This window comes from Streptopelia decaocto (genome assembly GCF_964273445.1).
Source record: "Streptopelia decaocto genome assembly, chromosome: 3".
Taxonomy (NCBI): Eukaryota; Metazoa; Chordata; class Aves; order Columbiformes; family Columbidae; genus Streptopelia; species Streptopelia decaocto.
In genome coordinates, this window is record NC_138656.1 from 20,256,610 (window position 1) to 20,283,718 (window position 27,109).

Below are 27,109 nucleotides of genomic sequence, written 5' to 3' on the forward strand. Positions count from 1 at the left end.
TCACCTGTATTTCAAAACAAAGCCCAGCTGAGGATGGCTCTGTCCTCCTTGTCTTCAGTACATAAAGCACAGCCGAAACATGCTAGATGGGTTCGGTGTAAGGGTAACACAGTCGCTAATGCTGCAGCAGCAGCAGCAGTTACTCAGCCGTCATTCAGTTCTTGGTCACAGCTGTAGCATCTCTGGTTTAATTACTGAACCAATGTCCTTTCTGAGCAAAAAAAAAAAAATGGCAGTGACGCAAAGCCTTCAGGGTTTAGCAAAAGGAATTTTGCTTTTTATTATAACTTTCCTTTGAATACAGTGTCATTTGTGCTTCTGATCTCTGACCAGACATCTTTTAAAAAAAAAAACAAAAACAAAAAACACCACCTCACAGTCCTCATGTAAACCCCCGGCCTACAGTAACTGCAGCTTAATAATGTGATGGAGAAGGCAGGTAGGATAGCATTTTACTTAAAAATTATTTCCACAGGAAATGATTTGATTTACATTTTCCACCAAATTAGTTCATTCACCAACTGGTTACAGAGGCTACATTTAATTAAAACTAGCCACACAGGTACTTCCTTCCTATTGCACATTTAGAGTAAGTTCAAGTCCATCACAAGAAGGTTCTTGCAGCCCAAGAGGATGGATGAGTTTAAGGTGATCATAAATGCACATAAGATGTCTGTAGCAATTGGATAAAAATTAATCCCGCAAAAGCCAAAATATACTGAAATGAGACAAATGGCTTCGAATAGAGAACCATTTCCTAAAATCCTGACCGCAGGAAGTGTGCTAGAGTCCATTCGGCTGAGCTGCTGAGCAGATGCTGCAGTCAGGGTTTCTGGGTGGGAGGCTGTGTGTGGTCCTTGGAGCCTGGTGGTGGAGGAGGGCCTGCAGGGTAGTCTCTGGGTCCCGCTGGAGGCAAGTCTCTGTTAGGAGGAGGTGTATAGTCTCTTGAACCAGGCGGGGGTAGCCGTGGGCCCGGAGGGAAATCCCTTGGGCCCAGAGGGAAATCCCTTGGGCCCGGAGGACCTAGGGGTCGAAAAGGAGGGTGCCCACGTCCATAGCCCCTTGGATCCGGAGGCGGCGGCAGTGGGCCAGGAGGCAGATCTCTCACTCCTAAGGGTGGGCCAGGTAAGAAATCTCGTGCAGCTGGAGGTGGCAAGGGAGCACCGCGAACTAAGAAGGAAATAAAAACACAGAGTTAAATGAACTCTTGCTTTAACCCAAACAGCGAAGCTCCTGACTCATTCCTCATTTCAGATTTTAGAGCAGCTCTGGGGTGGGTCACTGTCATGTGCAGACTTCACAGGCCACGGATTATGTTCTAGTGACCTTTGACTGCTGGTTTCCATTTTAGACTAAACAAGGAAAAATACCTTGGCATTTCAGAGGCCTGAAACCACCCACCTGTCCAAGGTTACCGAGCAGGACAGCTAGACCCTGTGAAGAGTGGGGAAGCTGTGTGCTAATGGGCAGCAGTTCTCAGGTCTGCAGCAGGCTTCTGAGAAGCAAAGCAAAGCTTAAGCACACAACACAACTGTACCTAGGGGCATGGGAAGAGGTCGAGGCCCAAAGTGCCCACGGAGAGGAGCTGGTGGCGGTCCGTAGCGAAGAGGCGGTGGAGGCGGAGGTCCCATCACTGGGGAGGTCATGATAGGCGTCCCAGGGAAAGAAGGTGGGCCTTTGGGACTAGGGTTAGCCTGTGCAAGATGAGGTGATAGTTCAGTGTTACTCACTGCATCAGAGAAGTATTGGCACTGCTGACTACCACAACCCCTCACTCAAAGGCCAAGAGGTAGAGATGGGGAGGGGAAAGAGAACAACACACCCCAACACACACAAACCAAGTAGAAAACAGGGAAAGTTACTGCACCATCATCCCTTCACCCAGAACACTGCTTGCACTACCTAGGAGTGAGTGTTCAGTGTACCTTCTGAGGTGACAAGTTTTCTTAGCTGAAGCTGTACTAAAGAGAAGTTCAATTGCTTCTGAAGTGTCCTTGGTGGACACCCCTTTGATAAATTGAATTACACACGGAATTGTGCTTAAATACCACAGGTAAGACAGCTTCTTGGGATTATTGTTGTAGTCACTCCAAAGTGTTTGCCTGCAGTCTTTAACAAGAAAGGTCTAATTTCCTCAATTCTATAAAAACCAGACAGAACTGCTCAACATTAGAGACACCTTTCAAGACAGAGGTACGAGCCCTGGGTTAGTTTCACGGAGCATTTTGTTATTTAGCAGCTCAGAACACCAAGCCTGTTATTCCTGTCCATCAAAGCAGAGAAGCACCACATCCAGCCTCCAGCCTCTGAATACTCACTGTAGCTGGTTCAATAGATGAAGGCGAATCAGAAGTGACACAGGGGGCTTCAGACTCTTTGGGAGAGGGTTGCTTTTTTTTTTTTTTTTTTTTTTTTTTGACAGCAAATAAAGATAGTGACAGGATATAGACAAGACAGAACATGATACAGTTAAAGAAGCAGCAGGAAGTACAGTGAATCATGTATTTGAAAGGCTTCCTGAAGGTTGGGGTTTTTCATCTTACCACTCCATCCAGTGCTGTGGAAGGGGAGGAGGTTCTTGGCCCACTACTGATCAGGGACGCTACAGCAGGCCCAAGATCTGTAAATAGAGCCACAAATGCATGTCTTACCATGCCTGGGTTGGGAACACTGGCTTTAAATTACATTTCTGAGTGAAAGAATAACCAAGTAAGTTGCAGGCCAGGTAGCTTACCAGGAACAGACATCCTTCCAGGTAACTCTGGTGGCCTTCGTGGAACAGGAGGGCCATCTACCACTGTACCATAAGGAAAACAAGAACCTCAGAGATCCTAATCAATACATGCCTGAGCCATTTCTATTAAAAAACAAACAAAAAAACCCCACACAAAACGAACACCACGAAACATTACCAACCCCTTATCTGTATCAATACTTAACACTATCCTTAGAACCAAGATCAGACCTTGGCATTCTTGGGTTTGTAGCATAGGATAGTTACCACAGAAGGGAAGCCTCACTGCTTACCAAATTCACCTCTCGAGCCTTCCCTTCGAGGAGCAGAAAGGGGTCGAGCAGGAACTTCTATCATCTGTGTGGGTGATGGATTCCCGCCACTCACAGGTGATGGGCCGAAAGAGCCATCTCTGCTTAAGGGCCCTATGCCAAAGAAGAATAAACGCTTTACTTTTCTACAATGAATCGTAGCCTTATTTTTTTAGGATATACTGACTCAAAGACCAAAGTTTTGGGAGAAACAGCAGCATTTACCTCGTCGCGGTGGGACTTGGCGATCGGGTCTGCCTGGAGTTGGCTTTACAATTAACGGTCTTTGAAGCATGACGATTTTTTGGTTTACTTCTATTAATCTAATTTTTAAAAATAAAGGGGTTTTTATTCAAATAATATGTGTGAGTTATATTTGTTATAATGTAACACAGCAAACCACATTGTAAAATGTTACAGCTTTCACCAAGAAACCTTATTTTAACCATCAAACAGTTTAATCATAGTTTAAAGTTAGAACTCAAATATGTACTGCACATTCTGAGCAAGCGGGCTAACTGAGCATCCTTGCATTGTTTGAGCTCCTTCTCTCCTACGCAACATGCAGCGTGTTCAAAGGGCAATAGAAATGGTTTGTACTGCACTTACTTTTGTCTCAGGTTGGCTGCTTCTCTTTTTTCTTCAGCCAGAGCTCTCTCAGCAGAGCGGGCAATAAGCTAGTAGGGAAAGTTTTGTCAACTGCATGAATTGCACCAACCTGAAGTCAAATACAAACTGTCTGCATCAGAAAAGAAAAAACACTCTTACCCAGTTGTCATGTGCCTTTTTCTCATGAGCGGCAATCTGAGAAGAAAAGAAGCAGTTTAGCTTATTTTGTCCCACTACTAGTATGCAGCAAAAGGTAACACAAGAACCAGCAAGCAGGAAACTTACCTGGTTTTTGTAAGATCTCTCAGTTTTTTGCAATTCTTCTTCCATATCTTGGATCCTTTGCCTGTACAAAAGGAGAAGGAGGAGAAGGAGGGATGTTTAAATGAATTTTCTTCAATAGCTGAAATAAAAGAAAACAACAGCCTTCAGAAACTGAAGTTACTTGTAAACTTTCACTTCCTCGATGGCCAGCACAGCTTTTTCATCTGCAGCAGACAATTTCTGCTCCTTCTCCTGACGCTCATACTCCTCCTGGGTCAGTTTTCTGTATAGGGAAAAAAAAAGCAAAACCACACCATATATTCCAGCATTCTACATCTACTACAACTCAACATCAAGGCAGTCCCATGTTAACAACAATATCAGAATCTATAATAATGCATGAGAATACAGAGGAAAAATAAAGAGATTTTTTTAAAAGGCTACAGGAATACTGCGTTTTAAAACCCTTTGTGTACAAAACCTGAAAATTAAGGATGCAGACTTGACTGAAAAATTCTTTCAGCATCTAAAGTTTTGTCAGAATCTAACAACTGTAAATAGGTTCATCTCTTCAGATCCTGTAGTTCACTTACAGATAGTAATCCAGATATACAAAGATGCAAACAAGGAAATATGCAGAACTGACACCTACCCAAGGGAAATGAAGAAATTAATGTGTAGTAAAAAAGGAGAATTTTAGGGCCCAGATGACAAATACATTCCATAGTCATCAGCTGTGTGTAAAAAAAAGCTTTTTTTCCAAGTACTCTCCATAGCAATTTATTACATGACCAATCTCCACAACCTTTTTATAACCTCATGGTTCACTAATTCTTTAATTTTTTTACATTTTCTGGAAATATTTAAGAGGCTCATAAGGTGTTCCTAACTTACAAGAGCTATCCCACAAAACTGGAACCATTGAACTAGTAGTAAGTTGACTATTGCTAATAGGCAGTTCAACATAATCCATTTCTTTAGCTACATGTGGAAACAGTTTTCCAGAAAAAAAGAAAATGCAGGAAGTCCTTCATTCTAATCAAGAAGATGTAACAGGCACTGTAACTTCCTAGAAGTTTTGGAAGAAGTAGAAATCCTTCAGAGAGACCAAGAGGAAGTTTTCCTTGAAAGGCAGGCTGTCCTTCACCTCTCCATTATTGTGGTTACTACACCTGGATCCCAAAATTACAAGGTCAGGCAGTCTCACTACTGAGGTGCTGTGTAACCTCAATTCCTCAGCTTGTTCCAGCCCTGTGCTTCCTGCAGCCTACACACCCGAACCTTACAACATCTAATTGCTTCTCTACCGCAATTTCAAGCTTTCCTACAGGATTTTCTCAAAGTTTCCCTGAATCCTATCTCAAAATTTTCCCTGCAAAGCTGAGGTAGTATTACAGACATTTCAGTCAGTAAATATATGAGGAATGAACACAGATACACAACTAATTCTTCACTGCTAGCAATTCATTCATCTCAACTGCCTCCACAAACTCAACCTTAATTTAGCACTTTGAGAATACAAAAAGGTCACAAGGCTAAAATACTAAGTTTCTACATTATGAGAATTAGACTCGCTGAACTGAGATCAGAGTAACTGAAACAGAACTTAATGGCCAGTATATTCTCCTTGACGTTTCTGGACAATGTGACAGAGCAACCACAGAATTTGCAGACTAAGCCACCCATTTCCCTTTTCCAAAAGTTGTTTTCTGTTTTTTTTTTTTTGTTTTTCCCTCCGCACCATTTATTTTTTAGTAGTAGAAGGCAATATTTGTGCGTGCAAAGTGACAGTCTTTTTAGAATCTCTGGTACAGTGGAAAAAGTCAAAAAAGGGGTACTGGCTTCAGACCATACTGAAACAGCAATCATCACCTGTCATTCCAAATACAATTTTCAAGTTAATTGTTCCTTCAGAACAAAAAGTATTTGGATAGTGCCTACGACAAAATATGCAGTGTTATGGAAAAGCAATGAAAGGCTTACTTCTGGAGTGCCATCTCCTTCTGCTGGTAAAGTTCACCGAGAATCTCCACTTTCTGCTGCAGTGTTTTGCATTCATTTTCCAGACGAGCCTTGGCTGACTGGAGCGAACAGGTATCATGTTCTAATTTTTTTATTTGCTCTGTTGGAGAAGCAAAGGTAGGTGAGGAACTTGAAGAAAACTGCAATGAGAACCATTATGCCATTAAAACACTGTTTACTTTTAAACCACAAACAGCATTTCATCCTAAGCAAACTCTTTTGCTAAGCCTACCTTCCAGCTCATGTCTTGCAGCTACTTCATCACTCAGTTTGGATTGCAGAAGACTTCTGTCTTCTTCAACTATGGATAACATAGTTTTTACCTGAAAAGAGAAGCAGAAAGTTTATAATCTTAGGCACAGCAGTAATGTGGCTGCATTTATTAGATATGTTGTGCAGCATACCCTGGAGACATCCATCATCTGCTTAATCTGAGCCTTCATCTTCTCATTCTCATTATCTAAAAGAGAAAAATATATTTGTTTTCCCTGTTTTTTAACCCAAATTCCCTGGACTCTACAGCTGTTAAAAATAACACTCCTTACATTTTAATCTGCGATAGGGCTACCTACATAGTCAAAAAAAAGGGGGAAGGTGGGGAAAAAAACAATAGTAACTCTATGACCAGCAGAACAGAACTCTCAGATTTATTCCAAAAGGCATTCCAATTATTGCTTCTTGTCACTTGTTCTAGCCACCACAACATTAATGTGAATGCAGTATCTGTTATCAGACATACTATCTGAAAATCAAAAAGTGGGAATTTCCAGGCCACATATACTGTGTGGTTAGAGAAAACGAAAGTTAAAAAAAATACTTCAAAACCAAAGATGTAGCAAATACATATGTAATATCAGGAATTACAAACTTCCTGAAGAGTTTTGAAAACATCTATTTCAGTCTTTCAAGATTCAAAAGATGTGATATGTAAATTGATCATCTAACTGGAGGTAAGCATAATACTCATTAAAAATTCACATCAAAAATAAATGTAGCACAACACCAAGCTGAGATTCTCAGCTTTTGGAATGTTCTTAATTACTAACCTTTATACGCAATCTTTAAAACTGTGTCATTACACTTATGATTTACATAAACAGTAATCTAAAAGCAATTATAGGCCTTGTTAATGGTCCCTCCCTTCAGTTAGGACACATTTTATATTGTCTGAGGACTACAGCTGGCAGTCTCTTAGCCCACACGCACAGACTCCTCTCAGTCCCCATATGACATGCCACAAACATAGCAGCACATGTGCTTTGGCCATGGGCGTACCAGCCAGCAGGTAGCACGACTGTACCTGGCAACTCTCCATTGGCCAGATCGTCTCCTGTGCTCCACTCCTGCCCTTCACCATCCTTCTTGGCCTCAGATGCCGAATCCATGTCAAGCTGCTTCAGCTGCATGATGCAGTTCGTTAAAACCTATTAATGAAATCAAAGGTTTGCTGAAGGGGAATCGCTCTGCATTTTATGAAGTATTTCCAAGTATTTTACAATGTGTAATATTTAAAATAAGTCTGTTATAAAGAACCTACTTCAATTTCATTTTCCTTATAGGCGAGTGCTTCTTCTATGTCCTTCTGAGACTTCTGATACAGTTTGATCTGCTCACTGAGCTCGGTATGCCTCTCACTCCAACCTTCAGCTTCTTTTAGTAACTGTATGAAGCACCAAGGCAAGGTGATTATTTGTTTTATTTTTAGTATGGCGTATATGTCAATAAAGCCTATTTTACTGGTAGCTCCGATGATAACTGATCACCACAAATCACAGATAAAGTGTAGACTTCACAGTTAAACACACCCATCACTAGCCCATTGGTAGGACTGGATGGTGGGAATCTTTCTGTAATTTATATTAGGTGATTTTACAAGTTTGATGTTTTCTCAGCTAATATCCCAACATCAGAACCAAACTGCTTACACACTTCAAAATATTACGAATTAATTGCAGTCCAGAAGTAATCAAACCACATTCCTTAAAAGGCCATCTAACTTCATATACAGAGAAAGAAAACAGATATTTACAACTATCTGTAAAAGAAATGTCATGGCATTTCAGAGCTAAAGGCCCTCCCCACCTCACTCTGGCTTCAGAAATGCATTTTGGCAATTCTTTACCACGACTTCCTTCAGTCCCGATCCCAAGTAGCAATCTCCCAATCATGCAGTGACCACCACATCAGCACAGACATTCTGTGAAGTTGCTGACAAAACTGCATCACTGAAACCGGCAAAACCTTCATACTGAAGACACATGGCTCACCTGCACAAAAAGCCTTTGCAGGCAGGCGCAAGGAGTTTAAATTTAATCTTGATAATATGAAATGTGGAATTCTGACATGTTAAGAAAACAGAGACACACTGCAGTTATACTTCAGAAAACCAGGAATAAAGCCCCGATATTTCATTCAAAAGAGAAACAAAGTTGCCTGTCTTGGGCATAACTTACTTGTTCCTTGCTCTTTTTCAGCCTAGCATTCTCTTCCTGCACATGATGCAACTCAGATTTCACCTTTTCTTCATTTAGTTTAGCTTCGTTAAGGGCTATCTGCACCTACATATAAAAGAAAAAGGAACAAAAAGACAAAAGTCAAACTGTAATGGAGAAAGAGCTGGGTATTAACTAGTAACAAGAAAGGAATACATGCACAAACAACCTGGAATCTGCCATGCTAGGTTTTTTAATTACATCCTAGATACGAGTTTTCCTGGTACCAGAACCTGTACCTGTGACTGGTAAGAGGGTATAGATAATGCTTTACCTCTGAAAGCTCTACAGAATGCACACTGACAGCCTCTTGAAGTTTTTCCAAGGACTTTTGGGTTTCAGAGATCTATATAAGAACAGAGATTGTGTATTAGCCTTGTACATGCCTCGGCCCAAGTGTGTAGTTACTTTACCTGTATATTTTGGAAGCATAAGAGGAAAGTTAAAACACCAACAAATTTTCATTTAGAACAGCCATTAGATTAGCAGCAACATAGCACTGCCTTATCAGCAAGGCAAGGAATAGAAATACACAACACATTAGAATCAACCTCCCCCTGTGACTCTGCCCATGCGTGGCTGGGAAAGTTCCCTGTACACCTGCACAGTCTAGAATGAAAGTACCACGTGCTGCTGTCATTAGCAACCTTTGATCAAAACAAGTCCAAAGAACTTGTTGGAGCTCACCATTACTACAAAATATCAGGCTTTAAAAATAATAAAGAAAAATGTAGTAATAAATACCTCTGGACAACAAGAATGAGGGGCAGCTTACAGATCTTCACACATATAAAACTAGATCCTTCCTCTAAGTACAAGAAAACATCTCTTGCCAACCTGAAACCTTCAGCCCACATTGTTAAGGAACTTTCTGGCTCTGGGTAGGAAGTATTAGACTAGCCCATGACTTGAATACATCCATTTGTGTATAAAAGCACATAACCACACAAGCCCATCACAATTTTAGATAAGAGAAAAAAAACAAATAAACAAACAAACCACACGACACCCCACCCCACCACTCCCAAACAATCTATAGATTGTCCCCCTTGAGCTCAGGATGAATTCGAAATTTCATTTCAGTTCTCTTTTTGAGACAGCACATCTTGTTTGCTCTACCTCTCTCTGTTCACCCACAAAGTTGTGAGCAGGTTTTAGGAAACATTAATTTAAGAACAATATAAGGAATTAATGTGATTGCTCATACCTTGTTCTGTTTCTTTTCGTTCTTTTTTCTCTCTGTTTCAAGCATTGTGTGCAAATTTTTTACTTTGTCATCTAGCTGACGATTTGCTTCTTCCAGTTCTTTAACAGTGTCCTAAAAAAAAAAAAAAAACAAAACAAAACCAAAACAAGAGTAAAAAAACAGCTAAAGTAAGTTATTTTATTGATGTTTTTTGCTTTCAGTACAGAGACAGTTAACTGTTTCTTACCTTAAGCCCTGCGGTTTCATCAGAGAGAATGTCCTTCTGTTCTTGGGCCACTTTCACAGATTCCTTTGCTTCTTTTATCTAAGCACAGAAATAACCAAACAAAACTGAGGAAATTGCCAATATAATATTCAGTAAGAAGAGAAAATAAAACTGTGACCGTGTCATTAAATCAATAGCAGACAATCAGAAAGGAAAAGACAATAACCTAGAACAAATACCTTTTGATCATATTCTGACATCTTTGCTAAGATTTCTGTTTTTTCTTGTAGAAGGTTTTTAATCTTTTCAGCAAGTTGCTTTTCAGTCACTAGGAAGAAAAAGAAAGCTTACAGTAATTCTACTTCACGTCCTGGGGGAAAAAAAAAAATCAGAGCTATCATTACTGCCACTTTAGGGAACATTGAAGTAAGGACTAAAGCACAAATCAGGATAGCATCAATTCCCTGGCAGTCAGCCCTTTCTGCAGGAGTCCAGTTTTCATTTAAAATTAGGATTGAAAACAAGACAGTAAAGCATTGAACACTGACAAAGCATACAGTTCTTGCATCCACTTCACAGAAGCTGTTCAGAGAACGCACAGCAGAGTGGACTAAGATTCTGGCTACACACAGATGAGGTATGCTCAAGGGAAAGACTGGCAGGATCTTGGAGCAGGCTCAGTCCCTCTGACACTCAGGGAGATGCAACACCTTGCCTAACAACCACCTCATCCTGCTGTATTGAAACTGACCATTTGGTCAGCAAAGATAATGGGACGAAAGCTCTGAAAGACCTACTGAGAACAGAAAAGAGACTTGCAGGTAGCAGACAGCATCTGTAAGCCTCAAGGAACTGCACAGCTTTTTAACAAACACTACTGCTCACAGACCTCAAAAGGGTTGGGATCAAGTAACAGCTCTGTAGACATGGATTAGTTTCTCAACATAAACAAGTCACCAACCAACTCACAGGATTCAACAAAAATACTTAAACTATTTTATTACAAATTAATTTAGAGAAACATCCAATTTCCATTCTTTTTCAAATCCTAAACCACCCCCATATATGAACATCCCAAGCCTCACTTCCCTCTCAGCAAACCCTGCAGCACAAATAAGAAGTGCTGGTTGTTCCAACTGCATCCCACGGGCTGCAATGGCAACTGCTGCTCCTCCTTCCCCTCCCAGAGGAGGGCTCCTGGACCAGAGGGTCCCCAGCCCTTCCTGCTCTGAAAAGAGCCAACATGCGACTGCTGAGGAACAAGACAGTTCTCAGTAGTTTAAGCGGGGCAAGAATCCGTGCATTAGCTTGGTCTCCCAATTTTACTACTGTGATGAAGTGGAAATAATACATTTTATCTTTGGGATTCCAAGCACAATCCATTTCTTAATGTGTTTTTCTCCCTGCTAATATTCCTCCATTTCAGGTAAAGATTTTAATAATAGCATGAACTTTATCATGCTTGAAGAATATTTATTTGTTCTTAGATTTAGTAGTTTCTATACAGCATTAAACAGGAGAAGGGGATTAGATCTACATGCCTTTTTTTTTTAAAAAAAAAAAAAAAAAGCAGGCTGCTAAGTAATTTCTGCAACACTGATACCAATGTTTTTACCCCCTCCAATAATATTTTTTTGCGGCACAGAAACCTCCTTACGGATCCAAGATGGATTTTTTCAGCTCACCAATTCTGTATCAATTATACAGAAGGAACTGCAGGATAACTACAATGAAACTACAGTGGAATGACAGGTAAGTAGCATGGTCTGTGAAGATGAAACAGGCAGAGAGTTCATGTGAAGACAATTCTTTGATATTTTTGTTTTGTATTCAGTTATGAATTTCAGCAACTGTCCTACTTTGAATTCTATTTCCTTTCCATTCAACACATCTTATATACTTGAAGCTGGAGAAAAGCCCTTGTAAAAAGCAATGTACTAGCCACAAGAATATCTGCATTTTAGCTCTACATTCAGAAGGTATCTGCAACTGCACAGCAGGCAGTTTCAGGCTACCCTCAATCCAAAAAGGTAAGAGGAACTAGCTACTGCTTTTTGTGAGAAGCAACAAGCAAAAGCAGATTTACTGCTAGTGAGAAAACCAAAGCAAACTCTGCGCCGCTGCCACTGTACCAGTAAACCAGCAGATCATGTTTATGTTGAACAAGGCAGAGCTTTTCCTTGCCTTTTTCTTTAATTTAGGTGTGAGACACATTGTTTCTACTAATCAAAGCATTATTGAAAGCAAAACTGAAATCCTCAGATTCAAATATGTATCATCCACCAGCCTAGCTTATATCATATGCCCAGACGTAGCATTTTTCTTGAAAGGGAGCAAAGATTGACACTTGATCATCTGAAACAATCTTCAAAACTTCTACATGCCTGTGCATCAAGTATATTGAAAAGCACAGAGAAACTTACCTTGATATATTCTACTCTTTACCTACAGAAGGAAAAAAAAAAAAAGTGAAAAATTTTATTAATTTTTCCTTTAGAAAAAAGTCACCATCTACACGTGGATTAAAGAAGCATATGGAAAACACATCCATCACTGCCAACAAGCGTGTTGAATAACACTACAAACAAGCTTAAGCCGTTTTCTAATAAAAGCTTCTGGGTTAATGCCCTGTCCTAGAGCCTTGGTAAACATCTGTTTACTCAGTCACTAAAAGGATACCAGTAACTGCCCACATCCAATTTGCAACAAGGAAAATTAAGCCAATTTGCATCAAACAACAGTCGTAAACTCGCAAACACAAAAACCACTTGCATCCCAGTTCTGATCCATCTAAAGCAATGCACATTTACAATATAGTTGCTCATTTTGAAACTAACACGGTTAATTTCAGAAGCCTTCTTTTTATGCTGTTATATTAAGACTATTTTGCATTTGAAACTGACCTACTGCAACCAATATCAAAAATAAGCAAGAAAAAAAAACTAATGTTGTTATTACAGATAATATTCAGTTCCAATGTATTTTTGTCAAGCAAAGATAAAGTATTCCACAGGCTTCCAGAGCATATAATGACTGAAATGGACAGCTGTGAAATAAACTGTCCTATTTAATTTTCATCTATCAATTTACAAGGAGATGCGCTGGCACACTTGAGAGCTAGTGATGGTATTTTTCTTGCACAGAAGTTATCCATGCAGCAAAGAGGAGGAGAAATGCAGAGTGAGGAGAGTGTGGAAGGGGCTATCCAGTGAGAATTAAGATCAGGTGTTTAGGTTTCTAAATGTGGCACCTGCAAGCAGCTGCCAATATTAAGTGGGGAGAACTAACTGCTTGTTTGGCAACAGTCAGCAACAGGTTCAAGCACATGGAAGGCTTCTCATTTCAAAGAGACACTGACCCTTCCTGCAGCCTTCTTTATTTACATCATACTCCCTTATTTTGCTTTTGAAACTGCCCCTTACTAAAAAAAAAAATTAAAATATTCCATTAATAGCTTAAAGGAAACACTTCTTAGCTTGAAGAAAATTACAACTTACTTTAGCTAATAAGCACAGCATTTACTTCACATTAATACTCTAAATCGAAAAAATAAAAACACAAAAGACTACACATTGCTTTGACCTTGGTAATGCTGAAACAGTTTAACCGTACAAAAGACCGCTCAGGAAGTTAAATAGCAGCAGGCTTGCAAGTATGAAGTATACTCACTGAAAGGCAGGTTCTCCAGAAAATTATAGCAAGCGTGGCAATTCCCACTAAGGCAGTGACTATAATAGGCTCCCATGGAAGTCCATGGAAATCAGGCCCAGGACGAATTTCCTCAGGCAGGGTAGCAACCAACTGAAAACCAACAACATTGACCACTATGAATATGTTTTTATTTAAATACTCAGGCAAAATAAGCAGCCTGCCAAAGGCTTTTATTCCCCTCGTAAAAGCAGAGAACCATCTAGAGCTTTCTTGCAGTTTTTCTGTACACTGAAAACCGAAAATGAAGAAAACCACAAAGCAGCGTGATGCCAGCATTTCAACTTAAAAGCCTGACTATCTGAAAGACACCTGACAGCAACAATCTGCTGGCAAAGAACAGCTACACCAAAATGAGCTGATACACACATTTTGCGTTACACAGCACTAGCAGTTATTTGATCTGTTGCAAAATAAATCTAGAAGAATGGAAAAATATAGAAAAAAAAAAAAACAAAAACAAAAACAAAAATCCCAAACAAAACCAAACAAACAAAAACACCAAAAAACAACCAACCAAACAAACAAAAAAGACCAAAAAACAAACAGGTTTACATCTGAACTTTCGTAACAATCCACTAAAAACGGCTCAGACCTTTTCCCAGTCACAGGGTCACACGTCATGTGTCCCGTCACACATCTATCTGAAGGCCAGAGAGCAGCAACTGCCTGAGAAAGGTGTCAATACCTGGTACAGCTTACAGGGCTGACACGGACTGGTCACTTGGAAAATAACCTGTACGAGCCACACGGAAACCGCTGCCTTCCCCCGGGCCGTGACATTACAATACGGCCGCACAGTTCCCCCCTGCAAACCCCGGCCCAGGGGCGAGCAGGTCCCTCCGCAAGCATCGTCTCCCCACAAGCGCCGGGGAGCGGAGAGAGGCCAGGCGGCGATCCCGGCCCCCGCTGCCGCCACCGCTCCCGCGGGATCGCCCGGCATCGCGGGACGGGGGCGAGGAGAACCGGCCCCTTCGCAAAGGGAGCAGGGCCGGGGTACGGCGGGGGTGACACGACCCACTGGGGGAGGCGGGACAACCTCCGCCTCGGGGCGCCGAGTCTCCCGGCTGGGAGCGGCGGAGCCCTCGCGCCAGCCGTTAACAGCTGCCACCGGCCGCCGGCGCGCGACAACCCTCTCCGCGCCGCCCCGCCTCACGCACCTGCAGCAGCCGCCCCGCCGGGGGCTCCAGAAGCCGCTCGGCGGCGCCGCCCGCGGGGTCCATGGCGGCGCGAGCCAACCCGCAAGCACACGTCAGCCCGAGTGACCCCCCCCCCGCCCCGCGCCTCCGGCACGCCCCCCGCACCCCCCGCCCCGCGCGTCATCGGCGCGCGCCACCCGCATGCGCAGCCGCCGCCTCCGCCACTCACCCGCCGCAGGAGCTCGCGCGCCGCCGGCTCCGCTTCGCTCAGGGCTGCCCGGGAGGCGGCGTCTGGATCCGCCCCGCGTCCTGCGGGCCCGGGCTCTGCGGGGAGAGACCGACAGAGGGGTTACCTCACTGCAACGGGAAGCCCACTTCTGAACGCCCCCCCCCCCAGAATCACAGACTGGTTGGGGTTGGAAGGGACTTCTGGACATCATCTAGTCCAACCCACCTGCTAAAGCAGGTTCACCCAGAGCAGATCACACAGGAATGTGTCCAGGCTGGTTTGAATGTCTCCAGAGAAGGAGACTCCACAACCTCTCTGGGCAGCCTGTTCCAAGGCTCTGGCACCCTCAAAGGAAAGAAGTTTCTCCTCATGTTCAGATGGAACCTCCTGTGCTTCAGCCTGTGCCTGTTGCCGCTCATCCTATCATTGGGCACCACTGAAAGGAGTCTGGTCCCATCCTCTTGACACCCGCCCTTGAGATATTTATAAACATTGATGAGATCCCCCCTCAGCCTTCTTGAGGCTGAACAGACTCAGCTCTCCCAGTCTCTCCCTATAAGAAAGGTGCTCCAGCCTCCTAATCACCTTTATAGCCCTTCGCTGAACTCCCTCCAGTAATTCCTTGTCTTTCTTAAACTAGGGATCCCAGAACACATGGCGGTTCCTGCAGCATTTTAGGTGAGATTTCAAATTACAGTACCCCATTCTCCGGGGCACTGAAGAAAGAGGGAAAAGTCCTCAGAAAGGATAGCGATATTCCACAAGCTGCTTTAGAAAAGGTGCTGCAGAGAGGGACAGAGACATCCAAAGTAACTTTGCCAAGCCTGCCTCGAACAGCACAGACATCTCCTTCAACAGCAAGTCAACAACAACAAAATTACACACTCAATTCCATAATTGACAAATCTACATCTTCTACAGTACTGTTCGCACAGCACAGGTGTTAAACTACCTCCACTTCTACCCCGGCCTGAAGCCGGCCTCTTCCTCCTCTCACTGCTACTGTTGCCATGAATTCAGGTTCACAGACTGAAATAACCACCTGCCCAGCCTGTTGTTACATTGTAGAACGGCCACTGTGACCAGCATTTCTAAAGCATCTGCCCTGTTTCTTCTCAGCAAGTTCAAGCAGTCCCCATAGCAGTTTGTGGTGAAGAGTATTTAACCACCATTAAGGAAGGAAAGGAACATACAAGTGCTTAACCATGTAAGTAATCCCCCAGCTGTTTAAAATCCATAAGGTATCTTTGCATTCAACCTCAAGCTTCTCTCAGAACTTAAAAGCTGCTAAAAAGCACTTGACTATGGGGATGGTACAGTACCTCGGTAGTGTACAAAAGCTAAGAAAGATGTGCCTGAATTTTTTCTAAATGCTCAGTGTGGACAGATTTGTGGAGCATAACAGGAGGTGAATGCAGAACAGCAAAGCTGGCTTAGTACTGAGAATGGAGTCAAAGGCAGGTTCATGCCAAAACAGAGCTGGGAAGATGATGGTAATAGGATCCCTCCTTGGCATAATGATGAGTCAGCACAAGTCAGCACACTTGCTCCAGAAGGAAAAGGCCTCAGCAGAACAGAGTAAAATATTTTGCCTACTCCAACAAACACCTTAGCCAGAAATTACTGAATTGCTCAAGGGAAGCTACACTCCATCTTTCCTGGAAAGTAATATAGCCCAGAGTCGCAGGTTAAAAAGAGCAAGAAGTACATGACTCTACAGCCTAATGGTTCGACTATCAGTCCCCCTGCAAAGATACCTGGGCTGATGGTATGTAGGCTTCCAGTGATTTCTGCTCTTTATCTACTACCATCCTGAGACACAGTCCACCAGCCCAAGCACAGAGCTCTGACGCTTATTTCTATAGTGCAAATAGGTAGTAGAAAAAACACTCTGCTGAGATGAGTGGTAAGGAGACAATACTGCCACTAGAGGGACTGTCACGGATTAGTAAAAGCCATTAGGATTATAGCAACATACAATGAAAATATTACACAATAACCAAGGTTTTTCACTAAAAAACATTCAACCATGCTCCTCTTTAAGAGCAAAAGTACAAAACAACCCAATTCTGAAAGGTTACCTGCAGCAATATCTTCCTTGGCACTCTGTCCAGAATCAGTCAACCCAAAGGAAGTATCTTCCGGCAATGATCCTCTGTCGCTACTGTACCCTTCTTCGGCTTCTCTGTTATCCGAGAAGTTGGTCTCTTCATGCTCAGGTGGAACATTAACAGCCCTCTCCTCCTCAATAGACTGTTCTGGCTTCTTATCTTCAAGCTGCTGAAATTCCTCATTGATCTCATCAACGACATTTGGGTTTTTGATGGAAACTCTGTCATATTCAGCCTCTTTTGCAGCATCTGTGGCAGACAGGGAGACGTGAATTAGCCACTGAGCTAGTGTGTATTTCCTACCCACAGCTGTCTCCAGTGAAATACTGTATTTGACAAAGTTTTTTGTCGTTTTTTTTAAACGCTTCAGCTTACATATCACTTTCAGTATATTCTCAATCAACTTTCAGTAGAATCTAATTCAATTTTATATGGAATTTATGTAAGATATCAACCACTGACAAAACAGTGAAATATTTTCATAGTTCATGACTTCATCAGAAATTACATAACACATACCACTGTAAAAGGACCCTTGCTAAGAGCGTATCTTACCACCTTGCACATTAATTAGAAAAAATAAGCAAGTTCGCAGCAGACTTGACCACCGGTTCTTCCCCCATCAAAAGATCTGTTTAGCCTGTATTGCTACCTAGGCACTTTTATGAATGTGGGCAAAAACATGATGATAGGGACACACAAGATTTTAGGTGCATGGTTTTAGTGCCTGAACTTTGCATTAATCACTGGATCTTCATAATTAGTTCAGCAAAACAGACTGGTCTTAACCCTCCAGAAAATTTAGCACATTAGTATATGTGAAACCCTGTTTCTTGAGAGGAGGTGTAGACATGGCCTGAATGGCTCCCTCTAGCCATACCCATGCACAGATCCCGCTTTCTTGCACTGAACCTGTCCCATAAGAAAACACGCTGACCTCAACACTTTATCTCAGGATTTGTCCCTGGAGACCCATCACAACGCCAAAAAATATGGATTAAAAATAAGCAAAATCCCAGTGGATTCCACAGAGCCTCTTTTAATTCTGCTCCCTCACCCTTTTCTCTGTATTGTATTGTCTGGGATATGGTTTTACACCCATTTATTTATTAACCGGTTTAACATCCTACCTTGAACACGTGGCTGATCATCTTCCTGTTCTGGAATAGTTGCAAGCGGGACGCTCTCACTAGCTGATGAATATTTACTCCTTAAAGAATATATTAATTCTTGAATATCATCCATCAGTGCACTCTCCTCATCATACAAATCCATCTCTTTCACCACCTCCTCTTGATTTTCCGCCACTCTGGAATCCAGAACTTTTCCCACAACATCCATGATGTTTGATTCTGAAAACTCAAGTATCCGGTCCAGAGCTTCTTCTAGATCTTCATTATTATGGCTTGCCTTTCGAGCAAGCTCCATCTCTACTTTCATGTCGTAAAACATGGCTTCTACCCTAAACATGTGCTGAAGCCCAAGGTACTTTCGTAGACGTGTTACACGCTTTTCATCAAGAAAATCTCTCATTATTGTGAGCCGCTTCACAGACTCACTGAAGTCTGTCACAGTGTCATTTGTGGCTGCTGAGCGGTCAGCAGGGCTGGGGAAATGTGCAGATGGCTGGTGGTCAGTTCTTGTGTGCTCTAAATTTTGCACCTCTTTTGAGTCTTTCTGTGAGCTGCCCTCGGGGAGATGGTCTTTCCTTTGGTTAAAGTCATTGTTGTCTTCTCTGTAAGGAGACTGGAAATTATGTTCTTTCACAGCTGATGGTTCCTCAGCTTCAGAAGACTCCTCCTCATCTTCCATTACATGTTCCACCTCATCCAATTTAGCATTTTCACTCACTGGTACATCAACCTCTTTGATCCCAGTCTCGCTTGTATCTTGCATGCTGATCATTTTTTTAGCCTCCTCTCCTGTTTCGTAAGTAGGATTTGCAGTTCCCAAAACAGTTTTGCTTAGTACTTCTAATTCAGGGTTTGTACTTTTAACATTTAGTGTATCACCCTGTATATTTGCAGCCTTTGCTTGTGAGAGCTTTGCACTTGCAGCATTCTCATCCTCCAGCAGCTCTTCCTCTACTTGTTTCAGGTCAGGGTCATCTTCAGCATCTGGCCCTTCAGATTGCAATTCCGGTCTTGCTGTTCTTTCTTTCGCTAAATTTGTGCCAAGAATTCTGTCTGAATCTGTGGCCTCGGTACGAGCAGTTCCTTGCTGAGTAAGAGTCTCTGTATTAGTATTCTCTGTAGTGCTTTTTGATTTTTCTTCAGAGGAAATTTTCTCAATGCTTTCTTCAAACACTGTCATCTTGCCAAGATTTCTTGAAAGCTCTTCTTTCCTATCTGCCTCTGAATACTCCGTCTCATTTTCCCATGGCCTAGGTTGCTTGACAGCTCCTCTATAGCTTGGGTCTCCCTCTCCTGCAAGGGTTTCCTTCATGTTTTCCCTTTTCATTTCAGGTTCTTTGTTAAAAGAGGTGGTTTTTTGATTTTCATGATGGGTCTCCCCTGTTTGTTTCAAACCATCTTCATGTCTTAGAAGCTCTTTCTCCACAGCAGGCATTCCATGCTCCACTTTCTCTTTTAAGAGGTCAGTACCTCCTACATCACTTTGAGATACATTTTTTACCGCCTCCACTGGTTTGACTGGAACAACAGAAGGCTTGTCCTCAGCTCTTCCTTTCTCCTTTGTATTCTCCCAGAACTTTGTGTGTTTTAAATCACTTTCTAAGAACTCTTCCAAGGTGTCATCTTCAAACTTTTTCTCATCTTTCTGTATTTGAACAAGCGGCATTCTTTCTGGACTTCTGTTGATATCACCAGCAAGTGGTTTAAAAGCATCTTGCTTGCTTTTAACAGATGATTTGGACTCCAGATCATCTCCTGGACTAGGGAAAACACGAGGATCAGGCACAGCTGTACTCTTCAGCTCTTCAGTATTTGACTCAGTGCCATCAACTATGAGCTGTTCTTCAGACTGTTCAGTTTTGTTTGTTTTTTCTTTTGAACCCAGATCAACTGTACCTACAGCTTCCTTTCTAAGGAGTTCTTTGGAGAGATCCTCAGGCTGAGTTGTTGCCGGTGCTTCTCTTTTACTAATTAGCATCACTTCATCCTGTTTTTCTTTTGTTTGTTGAGATTCGAACCTGTCCACATTTATACTGTGACCCGACGTCTTGCTCTTACTGAAGGCATCCTTAAGAATTAATACATCTGAATTGTGTTCTTCCTCCTTGTCTCTTTGGTTACTTAGCTCTGTAGCACCCTTTGTATCTTCATCAAGTTCATGATTTGGTGGCTCAACATCATCATTTTCATCACCATCTAAATCCGCTGGCGATGTAATTTCTTCCTCTGATATAAAAGACAGTAGAGGGATTTCTTCTGACTGATCTGCGAAGTCTGGCTCCTCCTCTGCATCAGGAGCATTAATGCTCAAATCTTCATTAAAATCATCTTCCAGTGATGTAACATGGCGAGTCACCTCATCATCTGATACAACAGCATCAGCAGTTGAGCCAAATTTTGTTTTCAAGTTCAGAGAGAGCTCTCTGTTTAAAAGTGTATATGCATTGACTTCTGCACTCTCTTTGTCAAGCTGACTGGCTTCACCCTGAGGAACACTAGTGTTTTTGGTATTTTCACTTTCTAGCCCGTTTAGTTTCCCATGTAGCATTCCTTTCAAGTGCTCATGTGCAATTTGATCTCCCTGAGAGTTTTCTTCGTAACTATTGACACTGGAGTGTTCCCCAGTATTTTCAGTTCCTTCTGCAAAAGAACTGTCTACTTGCTCTGTCATGGCGAGGGCTTCCTTGTCATCTTCTGTGCTTAGCTCAAGATTATCTGTCTCTAAAGCATCAAGGGACTTTACTGCATCAACCTGTGCTGTCTCTTCAGCCCTTTCATCAATTCCTTCAGCTGGTTTTGTCCCTGGACCACTTGATTCAGTTTCCCCTTCATCTGCTATTGTCTCTTGCAATGACTTCAAAAGGTCATCCACATCATAATTATCAAAATCATCCCTCCCGCCATCAAAGCAAACGAAGTCTGTTTCCTGAAATGAAAAACAATATGTAGTCACAAATATTATTTTCTTTATTACAGTGATGTGAGACCAAATCCATTTCGTTGGTTAGAGAGAGATGCAGCAGAAAAGTAAATTATATTAAACCCTCAAGTCCTTAACCAAAACTCTCTTTGAAATCAGTGGAAGTTTTGCCCAAGAACTAAATAAAAAGTTTATGGCTTAGCTCCATCAAAGACCTCCTAGTGAGGAACAAACTGGAAGTCAGCAATGGACCTGACTTTACTCATAATACATATCCTGAATTAAGAACAAGTCTGTTGCTGCATGCCAGTGAGGAGAAGAAAAAAACATCACTGAGCTTGTTTGTCACAATCTCTTCCAGCTGGTCTCTTCTCAGATGACTAACTCCTCCAAGCAAGAGCTCCCTGTCACACAACTTCTGAAAAATAAATGAAACAGCCATGCAAGCCACTGAACATGATTTCATAAAGGTCTGAAGCTGCATCCACAAACAGGCTTTACTCACACAACTCTGGAGTTTCCAGCTGTCAGGGCATGAAAGGTATTTATGTGTGCAAGGGTTGAAGGACCAATTCTAGAATCAAAGGGCTAAGTGTATCAGGCTTTGTTTGTTTCTGATAGTACTTTAAACTTTGAAAGTTTGGGAAAAATAAACCATTCCGAATACATACTGAGCAGCCTATGCACGAGCCAGCTAGCAGCATTTCTAGAGCTCAATCCAAACAGATTTTGTTAGCAGAAAATCAGAATATTCAAGAAAAGAGAGATCAATGTCCATATTTTGGGCTGATGCACACCCATCCACATACATAGGTGGACAAACATTCCACCCTTGACGCATATGTGCACATATGTAGCTGCTTACTAACAAAAGGTAACTAAGGATCACTGATATTCCCGTTCTCCTCTTCAGAGATTTTATTGAATGCTGAGGTAAGAAATGGTAAGAAGCCCAGTTCAAAAATAACAAATAAGACTTACATCTGTTGGTAATTCTAGCTCCTCGTCGGAATAATTATGATTTATTTCAAGTAAATCCTTTGGAAAATATCCAAAATCACTTCCAACCTGCCAGAAAACAAACACACACACACACAAAAAGCAGTAAAGAAGCTTTTGAAATTATGTGACTATGTTAAAATCCTAATTACAGATACTAGTAACAAACACACCAAACTCACTCCTAAGTATTTCTAAATGAATTTTAACACAGTGAATAAAAGATTAGCAATACCTTGTTTATGCAAGAGTTTTCATCGAGGTTTTATACTTACATTTCGCAATACTCCTGTGAAGTTGTTACATTTTACTGTTCATGTTTTAAAGCCTGACTTAAACTATTATGAGAGCTGGGAGTGAAGCCCAGGCACTCTGGCTCATGCGCTTTAACTGCTATTGTGCACTCTCACTGGCACCACATATGCCTCAAGTATTTTCTCAAATAGTAAGAAGAGGATCTTTAACTAATAAGATTTACACCCACACACAATATTATAGCCTGAAATATGCCCGCTTTGTAGCTTAAGGAAAAAAAAAATCCTTAAAGTAGATTTTAGGAAAATGCAAAGTAGTACCTGAGGTAATAATCTATTATTTTAAAACCTGTAAAATATACCCACCCTGCAAATGCATTGCTGCTCTTCAGTGACTGATACAAGTGAAAATGGGTTGCATATGGCTATTTTCAAGCAAGTCAACATGCTAAGCCAAGGCAATAGTGGAAGACAAGAATCTCTCTTATCACTCACTAGATAAGATCTACTCAGTAATGCTCTCACATGAGAGTTGTGACAACGGCCGTCAAGAAGCCAATATTAATAGCATGCTATCACTATGCAGATTTGACAATCCAGGCAATTAGAGCCTGGTGGACACACCTAGCAAAGAACAGAGTTCCTAGACAACCAAAATATTGTCCAAGCATTTGGCTTTGCTTTATTAATGAGGTTTATTAATTTAGACAGCTCTGCTAAAAACTGCATGCTGTATAGATCATATATTATAGCTGGGTTCTAGATTTTTTTCACATACAGAATACTCACTGACTTTAATGGGAGCTCTGCAAGCAATACAGTATACAAGACTGGGATCACTAAATAAAGAATCTGTTTTGTTAAAATACAGGATATTTGCTGGCACAGAGGAAAAAAAAAAAAAATCAACAATGGCTTGAAAAGGACAGAGTGAATTAGAAAAGCAAAGGCAAATAAAGCCCAGACCCAGCTGCTATGGGTTTTTCAGCCTTGGGGAAAGGCTCCTTTCTTATCAGATCATCTCCCTTCAGGTCAGAAATTGTGCTGCATTTCTCATGGCTCCTCAAAACTGACTTCAGGATTCAAGCCTGTATTTTCAACTTGTTATAAATAAGCCCCAGGTTGCAGTAGCTGAAGCTCCTTGTACACACATTCCCCTCACCTCTGCCCTCAGAAGATGAGAATACCAATTATCCCTTGATTTCACAGTTTCCATTATGCCCTAATAAATGCTTTTCCCCAAAACTTTGTGGAACAGAAAAAAGTAGAGTAGATCCACAGGATCAAATGATACAGACAAGCACACATAAAGTCATGTTATGAGATCCCGAAAGGGCTGTGGCAGAAGGTAACATGCCTTCCACTGGAATTTGCTTGATCACAGACCTCTCTAGGTAGTCTGGTTTTAATTAGCAAGCAACAGCCTCCCCCTAGCTCCAAGTCTGCAGGCAGCAGGCACGGCTGGTCTGCATAAATCAAGTTGCTCAGCAGAATCTGGCACGGGAAGTCACGGTGCAGAAGCGAGACCCCAGCGCTATCTGCAAGTCAGGGACAGGGTCAGGCACACCAGTGCCCTACTCAAAGTGCAAGGGCAAGTACTCTGACCCCACTGCAGCATCTGCACACTTGTCGTTGCAGTGTTACGATTAATGCAGAAGCAATCAAACCAGGGAAAAAACAAGTAAGTATTATAGCCACCAGCCAAAAGGAATTAGTTTGTCATCACTGTCCTAAAAGGAACATAGAAAATAGCACAAGTGAAAAATAAAATGGAGCTTTGCAATTCTTTTAGACCTGCCAACTTCAGCTTCTATTTGTTAAATTCAAAGCAAACATCCTTTTAACTTGGAGACACACCTGTTGCAGGAGCTTCCTATCAGTGAGTAGGTAAACTGAATATTAACTCAGCAATTACCTCAAGCCTGCTGTCTGATCTTGCAGCCTGCATTATACTGTGTTAGAAGATGCAAAATTGGCCCCATGCTGCTACTCTGCCTCTCAAGACCTGGCAGCCCTGGAAACCTGTACCAGCTAATTAACCAGATTATTTATGGTACAGTACATGTCAGGAGGGAATTACCAGCATGATACAATTATAAACCCTTCTTTATCCCTGTGCTGCAGTTTTCTGCTCTCTTCTGTATCACTCTAATTGGATTCAGTTCCTGCTGAGAGAGCTTGGCTCCCCACACCCAGCCTGAACAGGTTAGAGAAAGTGATACATCCTGCTTTTCACTAAACCACTAGTCCCACAGTCAACACCCAGGTGTGGCTTTGAGCAGCCTAGACCACTGTTGTAGGCAATTGTCTACCCCTTGTAGACCAGAGTAAGAAAGGAGGCTGAAGTAAATGATTTGGACACAAAAGAGTATGTAGGGGAAGCATGGGGAGGTGGCAAGAGGGACTAATTCTAAGCAACTTCCAGACCGTCAGCATTCTCATGGGAAGCCCACAAAAACTGCTCTTTCTCCAGGGTATCTCAGTTCTGCTTCTGTTAGGCAAATCACAGTATCACAGTATGTTTGGGATTAGAAGTGACCTCAGAAGATCATCTAGTCCAATCACCCTGCCAGGGCAGGAACGCCTAGGTGAGGTCACACAGGAACATGTCCAGGTGGGTTTTGAATGTCTCCAGGGAAGGAGACTCCACAACCTCCCTGGGCAGCCTGTTCCGGTGCTCTGGCACCCTCACTGAGAAGAAGTTTCTTCTCAAATTTAAGTGGAACCTCTTGTGTTCCAGCTTGATCCCATTACCCCTTGTCCTATCATTGTTTGCCACCGAGAAGAGCCTGGCTCCATCCTCATGGCACTCACCTTTTATATACTTATAGACATTAATAAGGTCCCCCCTTAGTCTCCTCTTCCCTAAACTAAAGAGACCCAGCTCCCTCAGCCTTTCCTCATAAGGGAGGTGCTCCACTCCCTTAATCATCTTTGTTGCCCTAAGCTGGACTCTCTCCAGCAGTTCCCTGTCCTTCTTGAACTGAGGGGCAAATAAGGTGCTTATCCTGAAAGCCAAGAGAAGTTTTCTATGAAATAACTTCAAGTAAGGGGACCCTCCTTGCGCAGTAACATCATGCCCTCAGATTGCCCAAAGACCACAAGGCCACTACTCTGCAAACTGCTACAATGTACCACTTAAGTTTAAAGACAGAGACAGGCCTGTAAAAGAATTAATTTACCTTCATTCTTTTCAGTTTTACTACTTCTTTTTCCTCCAACTCTGCATGAAGCTTAGCTAAGATGGGGAAGACAACAGCTGACTATTAGGAAGAGAAACGTGATTAAAACACGTACACGGAATGATCTGCAGCAGGATTACACTGAGCTCAGGATGAGCCCATGCCAGGGGCAAACACTAGTGCAGGCTTAAGCCTGCCTAGATGGGAAGGGAGACTCAGCTTCCAGGCAGGCTCAGGGGCCACCACTCACATTACTGCAACGGGAGGTCTTCAACACAAAGGTGGGTTTTGAACTGTTTTTAGCACACGTTAGCATTGCTCATTTTTCACAGCACTTATGCCCTAGGTTTGATCAAACCACATCCCATTTCACACTAGTCTCAAGACAAGATGGCATTCATGATGTCATTTAGTGATGTTCAGAACGCTAAGCATTCTTGCCAACAGAAAGCGCCAAGAAGAGCAAACAGAACAAATGCGTTACCGTACTTACACTTCCAGCCCAGAGCTCGGTGGATTTTCCTATTAGTTTGTAATATACATACACTGCTTCACCCTTCTTGAAATTTACAAAGCGACAATCTGGACCTTTAAAGTCCTGAGTTGCCTTCCCTCGGCACATTAACACTGTGAGAAGAAAGCAGAGTATTACTTCGAAAATAATAACAAAACAGTTTCACAAAAGGGGTCTTTGCTAAGTTGTAGAAAACAAGACTGCCCCACCACGCACCAGTTTGCTATTTTCCAGATTGGGCCAAGAGATAAGGAGTATAAATAAAATAAGAGGTTATTAAAAAAAAAAAAAAAAAGCAAGCTCACTGATCGAGACAAGCGTTCGACAAAGCACTTGAGAATTACATTTCAGAAGTGTACTGTAAAGCTAATTATTAATATAAAATTAGACGGGCTGAAAGATGACAACTATGTCCTCGCGAATCAGCCTTGGAATCGCTCAATGCACAAACAACACCCAGAAAGCGGGTTTAGCACAAGCAGGTTTTTGCAGGGGGAAAATAATAATTAAAAAAAAAAAAAAAGAGCTTTGAGGATCTGAAAACTTGGTTGGGAGCAGAGGAACGCCGCGTCTCGGCACCGCCTTTCCATTTTCCCGATTCTCACCTCTTTCTGTGCCAAATCCAGGGACGCTTTGGGAAATGCCCCCAGCAGACATGCGGCGTCTGCACATTTTCCCGTAACAACTTCCCGGGGGCAGGGGGCGGCCTCCCGGCCTCACCGAGCGCCGGCACCGGGCAGGGACCCCCTCGCTCCCCATCGGACGCCCCCGGGCCAGGGTCACCCCTCCACCCCCAGTCCCCCCGGAACGCAGCGCGTCCCCGCCGCCCCCACTCACTGCTGCACTCGGGGTCGGCGCAGCGCTTGCGCTCGGCGAAGCGGCGGCCCAGGTCGGGCCCGGCAGCGGCGGCGGCGCGGGGGAGGGAGGGCGGCGGGGGCAGGAGCAGCAGCAGGGCGAGGAGCAGCCGGGGGTCCGGCGGTGGCGGCGGCGGGGCTGCGGCCATGTTGGCGGGCGCCGGCGGCGGGGAGGGAGCAGACACGTCAGCAGCGCCGGCGGGAGGGCGATGTGGCGGGGGA

At 42.7% G+C, this 27,109-nt stretch overlaps 1 protein-coding gene across 2 annotated transcripts; it reads right to left on the minus strand.

Annotated features, from left to right (window-relative positions):
* Positions 1-248: 248 nt before the first annotated feature.
* On the minus strand, positions 249-27,055 carry MIA3 (MIA SH3 domain ER export factor 3). Of its 2 annotated transcripts, XM_082049044.1 has the most exons (29): positions 26,871-27,055; positions 26,013-26,146; positions 22,066-22,152; positions 18,162-21,090; positions 17,002-17,280; positions 14,921-15,015; positions 13,514-13,645; positions 12,268-12,289; positions 10,084-10,172; positions 9,866-9,943; positions 9,640-9,750; positions 8,707-8,778; positions 8,394-8,498; positions 7,478-7,600; positions 7,241-7,364; positions 6,345-6,400; positions 6,173-6,263; positions 5,902-6,040; positions 4,100-4,201; positions 3,940-4,000; positions 3,814-3,849; positions 3,655-3,722; positions 3,271-3,368; positions 3,028-3,159; positions 2,735-2,797; positions 2,544-2,620; positions 2,319-2,390; positions 1,538-1,694; positions 249-1,170 (listed from the first exon to the last, which is right to left on the minus strand). In XM_082049044.1, exons 1-29 carry the CDS (start codon positions 27,034-27,036, stop codon positions 824-826), a joined length of 6,045 nt encoding a protein of 2,014 aa, XP_081905170.1. In that variant the 5' UTR covers positions 27,037-27,055; the 3' UTR covers positions 249-823. The 2 variants fall into 2 exon arrangements, with proteins under 2 accessions (XP_081905170.1, XP_081905171.1); XM_082049045.1 differs by lacking the exon at positions 2,319-2,390.
* Positions 27,056-27,109: the final 54 nt, after the last annotated feature.